Raw genomic sequence first — 12,735 nt, 5'->3', positions numbered from 1 at the left:
TGCTTACTGGTTCTGCTCCCACCTACCTAAATGCTCTTGTAAGGGCAAATGTTACACCCAGGACGCTGCGCTCGTCTAGTGAGCGTCGTTTGGCACTGCCGTCCGTGCAAGCACGGCAATCCAGACTATTTTCATTTATAGTTCCACGTTGGTGGAACGAACTGCCTAGTACTACCAGAGCAGGGGCGTCCCTCTCTACCTTCAAGAAGCTTTTGAAGACCCAACTCTTCAGAGAGCACCTCCCCTCCTAACTGGCACCTGACTAGCGCTTAACTTGCACTTCAGCAGTTACATTCCTGCACTTCTTTTTCCTCTTTTCTAGGTTGTTGTTTTTCTAATTCTCATGTAAAGTAGTATTTATTGTTACACCATGCTTTTTTATTGCTCTTAGCTTGACTGTTCTCTCCCTTGTACGTCGCTTTGGACAAAAGCGTCTGCTAAATGACTAAATGTAAATGAAATGTAATGCAGTCTGCTTTTGTCTTTGGCAGTGGCAGCAGCGTACCAGATGGTGATGGAGGAGGTGAGGATGGACTCAATGATGGAGGTGTAAAAGTTCACCATCATTGCCTTTGGCAGGTTGAATTTCTTCAGCTGCCGCAGGAAGTACATCCTCTGATGTGCCTTTTTGGTGAGGGAGATGATGTTTAGCTCCCACTTGAGGTCCTGGGAGATGATGGTGCCCAGGAAGCGGATGGACTCCACACTGTCAACTGGGGCGTCACTCAGGGTGATGGGGTTGGGAGGGGCTGGGTTCTTCCTGAAATCGACAACCATCTCCACTGTTTTCAGCGCGTTGAGCTCCAGATTGTTCTGTCCACACCAGGTCACCAGATGGTCAATCTCCCACCTGTAGGCAGACTCATCACCACCAGAGATGAGCCCAATGAGGGTGGTGTCGTCCGCGAACTTGAGGAGCTTGACGGACTGGTGACTGGAGGTGCAGCTGTTGGTGTACAGGGAGAAGAGAAGAGGGGAAAGAACGCAGCCTTGAGGGGAACCGGTGCTGATGGTCCGGGGGTCAGAGACATGTTTTCCCAGCCGCACGTGTTGCAGCCGGTCAGACAGGAAGTCTGTGATCCACCTGCAGATGGAGTCAGGCACACTCAGCCGGAGAAGCTTGTCCTAATGTTAAGTGCAATGTAGTAAATCAGTGAATTATCAGAGTAGCCTGTATTTTCGTTTGTTCTGAATAGTTAACCTCCTCCACTTAGCATTCTTCAAACAAAAGATTGTGGAAAAAATATATATTTCATAAGTTGAATTTGAATGTCACTTGCAGCCCAGTTATTCTTGCATTATTTTGCACTTGCAGAGGCTTGATTGCTAATTTGAGTTACTTTTAAAACTTTATTTGCACTTTCTCTTTACTTTTAAAAGCATATTTGCACTTTAATTTGTATTACTATTTAATTTATGTATTATGATTACATTTGTTACTCAAATACATTTGAAATTCAAATTCCAACATTTTGAGTCGTTATTTTAATTTGCTATGGGAAATAATCATTAGATTAGTCGATTAATCAAAAAAATAGTCGTTAGATTAATCGATTACCAAAATAATCGTTAGTTGCAGCCCTAGTATACATAAGTTTATTAATGGATTGGCATGACAACGTGAACGTTTGCCGATAACACACGCATGCTGGTAATTAACACAGTTAAGATAGCTAGCCAGACAGTCTTGGACACTGTCCTGTCAGGGCAGGTTCATGCTAGTTAATAAACGTAGGTCTTGTGAGATATTTTCATATGAATAAGGGATAGTTTTACCAGATACCTGTTGAATGAGTGTAAAGATTAGCTTTGGGTTACATTTCAGATGAGGTAGAGATTTAAAATAAGAGGGCATAGCTTGAAGTGACCTAAGGTAGTATTGGCCACCACAGTCTACATCTCAGTGCCTCTCCAGATTTGTTAAATTATCTTAAGTTAAATTAATGTCATCTTTTTGTGGCGTCAATGAACTATGCTGGTATTGTAGTATGGAGTGACAGTGGCACAGGAGGTTGAGAAGTCGTACTGTAATCAAAAGGTTGCTAGTTCGATTCCCTGTCCAGCTGTTTTATAACTTATTTTGAGCATCAAGTTCTCTTGAACTTTGGACATTATTTGTCTGTGAATAGATATTTCGTGTTAGAACATTTAATGCTGTTTAGATAATTCTAAAATGACTTCGAATTTCTGTTTGTAAATGTGATAAGAGAATTCGGTATTTAGCAGTTTATGCTAGCTCTCGTGAAAGCAATTTTTTCATGTCCCCCCCCCCCGGAATTACACTCTGAAATTTGACCATGTATTGTCCCCCCCTACAATGAAATGGGATCTCCGCCCCTGCATGTAGTAGTTTCGTTTTCAGGGAACTTGGGCAGGAAGCTTAGCTCTTCTACAGACAACTGGTTTACACTTATGTTCAATGTGCTGAATTTAAGTTTCATTTTCCGGGAACTTGAGCAAGAGGTGTTACTGGTAGGTCTGGTTTGGAATGTAGAATGTCCTGTACATGTAAGCTAATACCTGTTGCCATAGCTTGAGTAATTCATTTCGTCGAAACCTGAACAAGCTGAACTTTAATGCGTTTGGAAGTTCGAAAGGAAAAGTTCTATCAGACATTAAACATAAGCTTAAGCAAAACAGCTAGAAGAAGAAGCAGAAGAATCAACACCGGCCAAACAGTAAGTTATTCACTCCATCCAGTTTTATTGCGTATTTCTTACTGCATAAACTGCGCATAAAATAGAGGAAAACAACACTTAATGTTAAATTACAACTTTTTTACCTGCTTCTTCTGCGTAGTCTGTCTCAACCACAGTCACTGCTTGTCCCAGTCCTTTGGTGTCAGGTGAATACACCTGTCAACTTTTACGGATTTATGGCAGAAATTATGGATTTCTCCCATTTCAATTTCTTACGGTAATTATACGGAGTGATTGACGCGGTTGGTAGTATATGACACCACCTTTATGCCACAAAAGCGATTCAGGCCTTATAAATTATACATTTTCTAAAAGCTGATGTTATGAGAATTTCATTTAATTCCTGTATTGATCACAAGAGTTTGCATTTTACCCCATTTCGAACGCACCCTTTGTTTCCTTGAACATCATGTATACACGTGATAGAGGCCCATATTGTATGACGCGGTTGTCTCGGTTGGTACATGAGAGCCCCTCTATGCCACGAAATCAACTACCGGTATACAAATTAACTCTGTGGTCTCCAGCCCCTGCAACTTAGAAAACCACAGCACCTGGATTTAGAGAAACAAAAATCACAAAAGTTCTCACAATGTTTTTGTCATTTTCATTGCAAAAAAACGAATTGCAAAATCGTAGAGGGACTGGTTATTTTAGCACATATTTGAACGGAGGCTGTTTTCGACAGATAACAGATAAATATGCAGCGATTCATAGTTTATTCAAGTGATTATCTTAATTTTGCTCAATCTTAATTCCAGTGGTTTAGATGAATTGTGAATTAAGGTTATACTGTTATATTGCAAATGGTTTAATCTTCTGCAGTGAGGCTTGTGTTGCTGGGGAAGAATGAACTGGACAATGGCCGAGTGGGAAACCTCATCCTTGGAAGAGATGCATTTCAGACTAACCTTGAGGTTTCTGAAGAACTTGTAAGTAAGAGAATCATGGGACAGGTGGCGGGAAGACCCATCACAGTCATTAACACTCCTGACCTGTTTCATCCCCAACACACACAACATGAGCTCTCGGTGGCAGTGAAAGAGTGTGTGGCCCTGTCTGCTCCAGAGCCTCGTGTATTTCTACTGGTGCTGCAGCATGACAGCTTCTCAGAGGAGGACAGACACAAAGTGAAAGCCATACTGAACTTGTTCAGCGATGAGGCCATGAACTATACCATTGTAATCACTACTACTGTTAGAAGTGCGCGGCATATCTCTACAGCTTATGCTGTTGAAAAAGAAGACCCTTTAGGCCTGATCATACAGGAGTGTAATATGAGGCATCACATATTTGATGTGGTTAACAGATTTGACAAGAGTCAGGTTCTTAATCTCTTTAAGAAGATAGACTTGATGATGGAGAAGAATGAGACAAGACATCTCACCTGTGAGGAAATTGGGGTGATACCAGGGGGCTCATTACTTCCAAAGACCAAACAGAAAGCAAAAAGAGGAAGAGAGAGTGATTCTCACAAAGACAAAAAATGGAAGAAGAAGAGAACTGGTAGGAACCTGTGATAAATAATGTATAAAATGTCTACATTTTCATTGAAAAATGACTGTTCTGAATGAATAACTACTCTTCTGTGGGTTACCATATGGTCCCATAACAGACAAGTTACTGATAGTGTCATCATTCCATGGTAAATACTGTGTTACATCCATCTGTTCCACAAATTAAATGATGGTGATAAATAATAAAGCATCTTAATGAATTCTTATAGTTAGTTCAATAGCTGAATGATAACAATGGTTATAGTCAAACCTGTCTTGATACTGTAGTCAGATGTGGCAAAAAGACATGGACTTTCACATTTACTCTCATTATAGGTAATTGTCAAAGAACAGATATTGTTTATATTCTTTTAATTTATAGAGATGTCAGCCATACAGCGAGCACAAGAAGTTATGCTAGAGGTTCAACTCAGAAAGACATGGACTTTCACATGAACTATCCCTATAGGTAATTGCCAAAGAAGAGATATGGATTATGGTCTTATGGTCTTTTCATTTATAGAGATTAACGAGATTTCAGCCATACAGCAAGCACAAGAAGTCATGGCACAGGTTCAACACAGACTTGAGAAGAAAATCAAAAACCATGCCAAGACCAACAAAGAATTTATGAACTTCATCAGGTACATTGCCTGTTTCAGTAAAATAGCACTAATTAACATGCATGATAATGTTTTCCTGAATCTGCTGTTAATTAGAACAAACTATCTATCTATGATTTGTTTGTTTGTTTTTTGCTGTTAATTAGAACAAACTATCTATCTATCTATCTATGACTTGTTTGTTTGTTGTGTCCAGGGACAATATGGCATATGACAATATACAGAAAACCACTATTGGTGTGTTTGGAAAGACAGGAGATGGTAAAAGCTCCCTGATAAATGCCATCCTAGATGAGGAGGAGCTGTTACCGACAGGGACACTCGATGCCTGTACATCAGTCATCATACAAGTGGAGGCTGGGGCTGAGAAAGACCAGTACACAGCAACTATTGAATTCATCTCAAAAGAGGTTTCTTAAAACTGTTACATTACCAATGTCATACTGTTATGTTACAACTCACATTCTATGTTTAAAATGAATACTGAAAAATTCTTTATGTTCATTTGTAGGCCTGGGAAAATGAGCTAAAGAGCCTTCTAGATTTTGTAGCAGAACGAAAGGAGAGGGATGAAACCATCTGCAAAATGGCAGAAGACAAAATCAAAGCACTGTATGGAAAGAATGCAACTGGAAAAAGCTTTGATGAACTCATGAAGGACGATCGTTCACCAGTTATTGCAGCCATGCTCAGGTCAAATACTAAAACCATCTCAAGGTTTCAGGTTAGTTACAGTTCTTGTAGCTGTAGATTGTAATTGTATGTGAAGGCCCCGTCACACCATGACGTTCTGGTCAACGTTCTATGATGTTAGAGGAAACGTTGGTAATCGTCCATGGTCGCTGGAATTGCGCCAGAAGAGCTTTGTGTGAAAGCTGGTGAACGCTGTAATCGTCGGTAATTGTCGGTGATCGGAGGAGAACGCTGGTCCAAAAAAAAAGTTTTGAACATGCACAAAAGTTCAGTCTTCAACGTTTCATTTAAACGCTGGAGAACTTTCGTGGAACGTTTTATTAACTTTGCACGCGTTTGGCTATCATAGTCAGTCGTTGGGTAGGGTAGACTGAGTACAGTTGATGCACCCGAAATAACTTATGTGCGCAGCAATCCTGAGACGTGATTTTTAGTTTGGACATGTCTACTAACGTCCTCTTTGATCCAGGGAAATTTGAGCACCTAACCCATCTCTCGTAGGAAGATATCGGCGAAAGTTTTTTTCACCAAGGGAAGATCTTGATTTTATCATGTCCCTTCTACAATTAATATGTTATTAACCATACGTGATCAACAAACGCAACTTACGTCATTGCAAACGTTATTCTGTGCACTATAAATCTACATATTCCATGCTATCATGTCATGCAAGGTCATTGCATAATCTAGCGAAAAGCGGAGTGGAGGGTATATATGCTTGCTTGAGCCCAGCATGAAGTAGATGTACTGAACGTGTTGATGTTTTCTAATAATAAACATTGAGAAACACAAATTCAGTGTCAAATTTAAATCATTTATTTTAATAACATAAAACCCCAGGAATAACGCCCGTTATTTCGTAAATCACAGTAATAATAACAGTAAATCTTCGTCCGAAGACATTGCTAGTGAAAGAGGCTTTGTATTCTTCTTACTTTCAGCAGGATTTATCATCTTCTTACTTGCAGCAGCGCTAGTAGCAGACACGTCAGCACACGTTTGTCGCGCACAAGTGACACGTCACAAGTCGCGGTTACATGCTCCTCATGCGTGAGTCCCACGTTAGTAGTCATGCGTCAGTCCTACGCTATTCTTTCGTTAAGTCACACGCCAGATGTGTCCACATCGCCCTAGAACGCTCGAAATTGAACGATTAGAAAGTTCAGAGAACGTTGACCAGAACGTCATGGTGTGACGGGGCCTTGAGTTCAAGTGAGTTTATTTACAGCTCATATTTGTGAAAAATTATTACCTTCTAAGTCTAATTCCATGCTCAAACAGGCCTCAGATCTCTCTGAAGCAATCATGCCTTATATTCAACATCAAGAGTCTGATCTTGGGGGACTCTATTGGCCAGTAGTGAAGACTGTGAGAATCAAAGTGCCAGATCACAAAGGGCTTCTACAGAACATCGTGCTAGTTGATCTCCCTGGAAATGGAGACTGTAATCAGACCAGAGACGAGATGTGGAAATCAGTAAGTGCTCACTGTAGTGCTCTTTGTCACAAACTGAAGGAGATCATGGATGCAGGTGCAGGTTAGCGCACAACTTATTTGAATGAAACAAATGACAGTACAATTCCACACCTAATCAAACAAGTGGAAAATGAGGAGTATTGATACAAAACAGAAGAAAGCCAGAATAAGTAAAAAACAGGTGCAGTTAACGATTTGACTTCCAAGGTTAACTGAGGGACAGCAATATAAACAAACTCAACATAGAATGACCAGCAGGAGGAGAGAACCAGGGTGTGACATCTTTAAACAAACTATTTTTTTAATTCATATATGAATTCATTAATAGCATTTATTATTATTCATATGTATTCATACTATTATTTTTGGCAAAGCTATAGGTTCCAATTAAATGTCATATTTGGCAAGTGAATTTTGTGGGAGGGGAGAGAATATAGTTTATAATTTCAATACACTGACAATTAATATACTGTAGGTACAGACACCTATTTCATTTTTCCTACTGAATAGATGAACCCGGCTTGGTTTCTACCGAACTAGTTGTTTGTAATCTATTCCATTAAACCAAACAAACAACAAAAACAATATTTTTTCCCAGATGTTAAGGGAGTGCACAGCTGTTTGGGTTGTGAGTAATATCAATCGAGCCGCATCTGACAAGGCAGCCTGGGAAATCCTGAAGAGCAGCATGACAGATATGGTACAGGGAGGGGCATGCACTCGCATCACTTTCATCTGCACCAAAACTGATGATATGGATCCCAAGACTTACATGAGATCATTAAAGTCAAAAAAGTCAGTCTTTCTTTTAACCAAGATTTTTTGTGTATGTAAGTGTATGCAGTACTAAAGAGTGTGTTCAATGTACTATACGTTTGGTTTATTATGTTATTCGGTTTAAAACAGTATGCAGAAAACTACAAAAATGACATATTTGATTTTCACAACCCTTAGACTGAACAATGAAGATCTACAAATCACAGCAGGCATTGTAAGTGACACATTGATACAAACCGACAACACTTCATTAGATAATAGATCTATGCCAGATGAAATACAAAGTGAATTATTATTCTCCCTATTTCCCAGGAGTCAGACAAAAAGCTTAAATGCATACAGCACAGGAATAACATGGCCAAGAATCGTGTGAAACAAGAGTTTGAAAAACAGTTTCCACTCCAGGTATTTTTCTCAGCCAAGAGGTGTTTGTGACAGATTTTTGTGATCATATAGCTGGCTGATTGACTGATTCTGATTTTGTTTTCAGAATTATTACATCAGAAGCTTTTCAGTGTTTACTGTAAGTTCACAGGAGTTCTGCTCAGAGGAGCCATATCTGAAACAGGAGGACACAGGTAGAGCATCATCAGTTTTAGTAGTTGTCTCTTTTTTCCATTAGAGGAGTCTGTGTTGTTCATCAACACCCATAAAGGGAGTTTGTGTAGTTCACGAAGTGAGCACAAACTGAGGAGATTCACATGTCAATGTAGTCATTATAGCTGACAAAGACACTATGTATTTTCTTTATTTCTTTATTTGAAAAAAAAAAAACGGAAGAGATACCAAAGCTGAGAGAGGTGCTGAGGAGGCTTAACCACAGTAACGCCAACAGAGTGGCCTCACAGTATTTAACAAATGCCACAGGCATCCTGTCCCTCATACAGACATCCAAAGATAACAACGAGGAGATGGTAAGTGTCACCATTAATGAAGTCGTCCTTGTGTTGTCTGTAAATTAGTCTTATCTTGAGGAGAAACTCAGATGTTTCTGTGGTATGTGTTTCAGAATATGGACAAAGCTATACTGCACTATGAGCTGAGGAAGAAGCTGGGCGATGAACTGAAATGTCTTAGAGTTGATCATTTAAAATCATTTAACGACCTGGAGAAGTGCCTCTCAGATGGAGTTAAGAAATCAGAGATGAAATGTGCTGACATAACCAAGAAAAACGTGGCTGTACCAGTAAGCACTACTCCTTGGCAGATTACCAAAGTTATTTTATAGTATGATATGTAAAACTGCTACAGATCTACCATGCTTTAATCCACACACATTTAATAAATGAAACATTCAATACCATTTCCTCAGCCAGGCAAAGGTGGTGGATACCATCAGACTCTATCCGCCTTGTGCAGAAATAAAGGTTACTTCAGGTCAAAAGATGGAAAAACAAGAGACCTGAACAAGTCTTTGGCTGAAATTATGTATGAAAGCATCAATGAAAAGTTTAACGCCTTCTTCCCGTAAGTATTGTTACAGTAGTCTGAAAAAGTGTTATTCATCCAGATCCTACCTGTGTGGCATGTGTCCAATGTTATGTGTGCAGAAATGAAGGTGAGGGTTATGATGAAGGGTCAGTACGGGAGAAGGTCGAACGATTCAGTGTCTGCTCGATCAGTGTCACTGAGGGCTACAGCAACCCTGCAGCAATGACTCACATTCTGAGGTTCTTAAAAGCTGAGGTAAGTGAGAGTGTTTACCCCGCTCTTTCTCTATCTTTGTGGTAAATATATCACCAAACACTGAGGTATAAAAAAGAAAAAACTAGCCACAATATGCTATAAGTACAGTAAAAATATCAGTACCACATCTAACGGCTATGGTTGGAAAAAAAACACTTCAACATTTGTTTGTCTAATTAATTTTCCTATTATGTGTCCCACATTTGACTAGTGTGGTGAAACAATTAACATACCACGAATTAATTTAACTTTAGTGAAATTGCCATGTATGTTCACAGTGTAGCTCCACTATAAAGCCTTATTGCTTCATTTGGAAACTTCTGTTGGCCTTTTAGTACTGTTTCATTAGTACTCTCTAGTACTTGCACTGTTGTACAAACCTACACTTTTACTCCAAGACGAGGAATGCATAACGGTGCATTATGTGGTCATTTTGCTAGAATGTATAAACTAAATGTACTGAAAGTGTAAAACTTGTTTTAAATTGCTAAAAATTATGTGATGCAAGATAGTAGGGGAAAATAAAGGAGAAATGGAAATCCACGCCTCTTAAAACACTTTTCACAGTCCCACAACCACTTGCTTTAGAGGCTTTGAATGGAAGTGTTTCTCTTTTTTAACTGGAATTTGGTGTTTCTTTAGTAATACTGATAGATAGTTGGCCAAAAAAAGAAACCAACAATGTTTTCAAAATATACTATTGTTTTCTGAATGCAATATTTAATTGATTTCTCATGAAAATATACAGGAAGCCAAGCTGAAGCATTTTATATATAGAGAGATTGCACAAAAAAAGAAGGAAATATATGCATCAATCACCGATTCCATCAAAGAAGAAATGGTTCCTGGCTACAACAGTAAGACAGCGGAATTGTGGTTAATTCCTCAAATACTCATTTGAAGATTATGTATTTTCGGTAATATAAACCAAATGTTGCTCGTTTGGCTGCAGAGGCTGAAGAATGTGTTGGAACGGGATCCATGTTGGTGAAGCAGACAGTACTGAAACAACATACTGAGTCACTAAAGCACACCATGTTCAACAAAGCAAAGAACAGGATGCTGACTTCGTTCAGACATCTGACGGTTTGTTCACTTTTACATGTGAAGTTCAAAAATAAAAATTCTTTAGGATTTAAGAGGAATCTTTAAACAAAATGTTTGTGTGACATGAATCTTTTTTTTCTTTCCTTGCAAGAAATCAATTGAGATCATGTTGAGAGAGAAGCTACTGGAAGCTATGGCTCATGCACTGACTAAATCCAACTTCCCGTTTAGCATGGGTAAGTCAGGATCTCCACAGATCTTCATCATATTCCGTATCCATCTGCCTGAACAGTAAACTCACATTCCAAAGCCTTGCTTGGACACTGATGTTTGTAAATCTGATCAAAATGCTTTCTCAGGGGTCTATGGCGCTGGGATCATTCAGCTGTCAGAAATCACACGAGAAAGACGATTGACTGTGTTCTTCTTTGTTGTAGATGTCAGCGCTGAAATTAGAGAGCTGGAGAGGTTATCTGCCCTAACTGATGAATAACAGCGGCAAGAATCTAATGAAGAGTTGGTGCGGTTTTTGTGTAGCCATGTAAATGTTTATGGCTGGACAGACAGTTCAGAAATTACATGTATAAATCTTCTATATATCATGTAGATACAATGTGTTAAAAACTAGTGAGGTATGGCTAGGATGGTCAGTCTTTGTCAAGAAGGTCTGTGGTTCTACTGTCTCTTAGAACTCTCTAGATCGACATAAACAACACGTCATTTGTTTCAGTACGTCTCTGAGTACTCTATGAACATCAGTCTCAGCTGGTAAAAGGCAGGGAAACACACTGGACAGATCGCCAGTCCATCGCAGGGCAGACACACAAACACATTCACACCTAGGGGCAGTTTACTATCTCCAGACTAATGTGACTTATGTGGGGACCGTAGAAATCCAAGCAGAACCTTGATTTTATTTGAATGATTTATATAATTGTTTGGGACTTAACAATTAGGGTAGTAGGCTTGGCACTTAAATGTTTTAATGATTTTAGAATGTCAGATATAGAGTGTTAGATTTAGAAAACAGGCCCTGGGCTCTGTAAAGGCATGGCACTTAAATGTTTTAATAATTTAATGTTAAAAATAGAAAATAGGTCCTGGGCTTTGTAAAGCGGCTTGAAACTATTTTATTGTTTTGGCGCTATATCAATAAAATAAAATTGAATTAAATTGAAAACATGACCCAGTTTAAAATAAATGTAGTTCCTGTTAGTATATAGAGTTTGCTTCATTACAAGTGCAGAATGAAGAGGCTGAAAAGTTGTCCTTTTTAGCTGATTATTACTCACTTTGGTAACATAATTAAGATTCAGACGTGCTGTTTTAGTGAATCTCTTTAATGTAACTACTGTCTATGAACCTATTGCCTATTGAATGAAATATGTATTTTATACATTTAATTCTATTTTTCACCTTTCATTTTATGCTTCATTTAACATTTCTGTGCTCAAACATTTCTGATGCCAATACACACATAGATGTCAAGATGGCGGCGCGCACAGGTGCGGTGGCTCCTTGCTCTCCAGTGTGGTGCTTTGTTTATACCGTTTTGTACTTGTTTTTTGTGTTAGTTAGTCGAGATATGCATTGCAAGCTACGTCTACAGCCGCCAGGACATAATTGACTACGAATTCCAAATGTTGTTGTATGCAATTGACAATGATTTTTCTTTCTCTCTTTCTCTCTCGCTCTCTCTCTCTCTCTCTTTCTGTTCTCTGTGGGGGGATAGGCTGTTACTGACTCATCATATACGTAGTCATTTATGTCTCAGTAGATATGATACAGTAGGCTAATGAGCGTCAATGTGGAGGTGTCTCTTTGATTACTTCAGTGACATTATTTTGTTAGTTGCTTTGTGGACCCTTTTGGATTTGTCAAACTGCTAAATGTGTGTTTTCAGTCTTTTTATATTCTCTGTGAACAAGTGGTTTTGGTTAATCTGATTCAGCAGGATAACTGAATGTTCATTAATGAATGAATATCACCAGATGAAAACCAATAAAATGTTATTTTATTAACAAATGTTCTAGTGAATAATCATATTGTTTGTTAGGATACTTTTGAGTATTTTCGAGTGAACACTATTGATTTGAAGGGTTTGGCAGTTATTTTATTCTCATAGTTTCTCAAACAGGTTTTAGGTATGTTTGGTCTGTTGCTTTCTGGGTGTTATATGAATCTCTGCAGTTTCTCCTGGTCCATCAGGGCCTGAGTAGGGTGACATAAGTGCACATG

The 12,735-nt window shown here is 38.9% G+C and overlaps 2 protein-coding genes across 4 annotated transcripts; both read left to right on the top strand.

Moving 5' to 3' along the window:
• Positions 1-2,351: 2,351 nt before the first annotated feature.
• Positions 2,352-7,976, top strand: LOC116220283 (nuclear GTPase SLIP-GC-like). The gene is made up of 7 exons (XM_031565910.1): positions 2,352-2,678; positions 3,525-4,205; positions 4,719-4,839; positions 5,015-5,228; positions 5,330-5,542; positions 6,793-6,987; positions 7,942-7,976. Coding segments are annotated over exons 1-7 (1,437 nt in total). The 5' UTR covers positions 2,352-2,677; the 3' UTR covers positions 7,954-7,976.
• A 264-nt stretch (positions 7,977-8,240) lies between these two features.
• Positions 8,241-12,485, top strand: LOC105905167 (nuclear GTPase SLIP-GC-like). 3 transcript variants are annotated; one of them, XM_031565911.2, is made up of 9 exons: positions 8,241-8,342; positions 8,545-8,678; positions 8,774-8,950; positions 9,077-9,231; positions 9,315-9,450; positions 10,199-10,307; positions 10,403-10,536; positions 10,649-10,733; positions 10,935-12,485. In XM_031565911.2, exons 2-9 carry the CDS (start codon positions 8,676-8,678, stop codon positions 10,988-10,990), a joined length of 855 nt encoding a protein of 284 aa, XP_031421771.1. In that variant the 5' UTR covers positions 8,241-8,342; positions 8,545-8,675; the 3' UTR covers positions 10,991-12,485. The 3 variants fall into 3 exon arrangements, with proteins under 3 accessions (XP_031421771.1, XP_031421772.1, XP_031421774.1); XM_031565912.2 differs by lacking the exon at positions 8,241-8,342 and having other exon boundaries at positions 8,422-8,678; XM_031565914.2 differs by lacking the exons at positions 8,241-8,342; positions 8,545-8,678 and having other exon boundaries at positions 8,865-8,950; positions 9,081-9,231.
• The last annotated feature ends 250 nt before the right edge of the window (positions 12,486-12,735 follow it).

This window comes from Clupea harengus, chromosome 4, assembly GCF_900700415.2.
Source record: "Clupea harengus chromosome 4, Ch_v2.0.2, whole genome shotgun sequence".
NCBI classification, from domain to species: domain Eukaryota; kingdom Metazoa; phylum Chordata; class Actinopteri; order Clupeiformes; family Clupeidae; genus Clupea; species Clupea harengus.
This window is presented reverse-complemented; position numbering and strand designations above follow the sequence as displayed.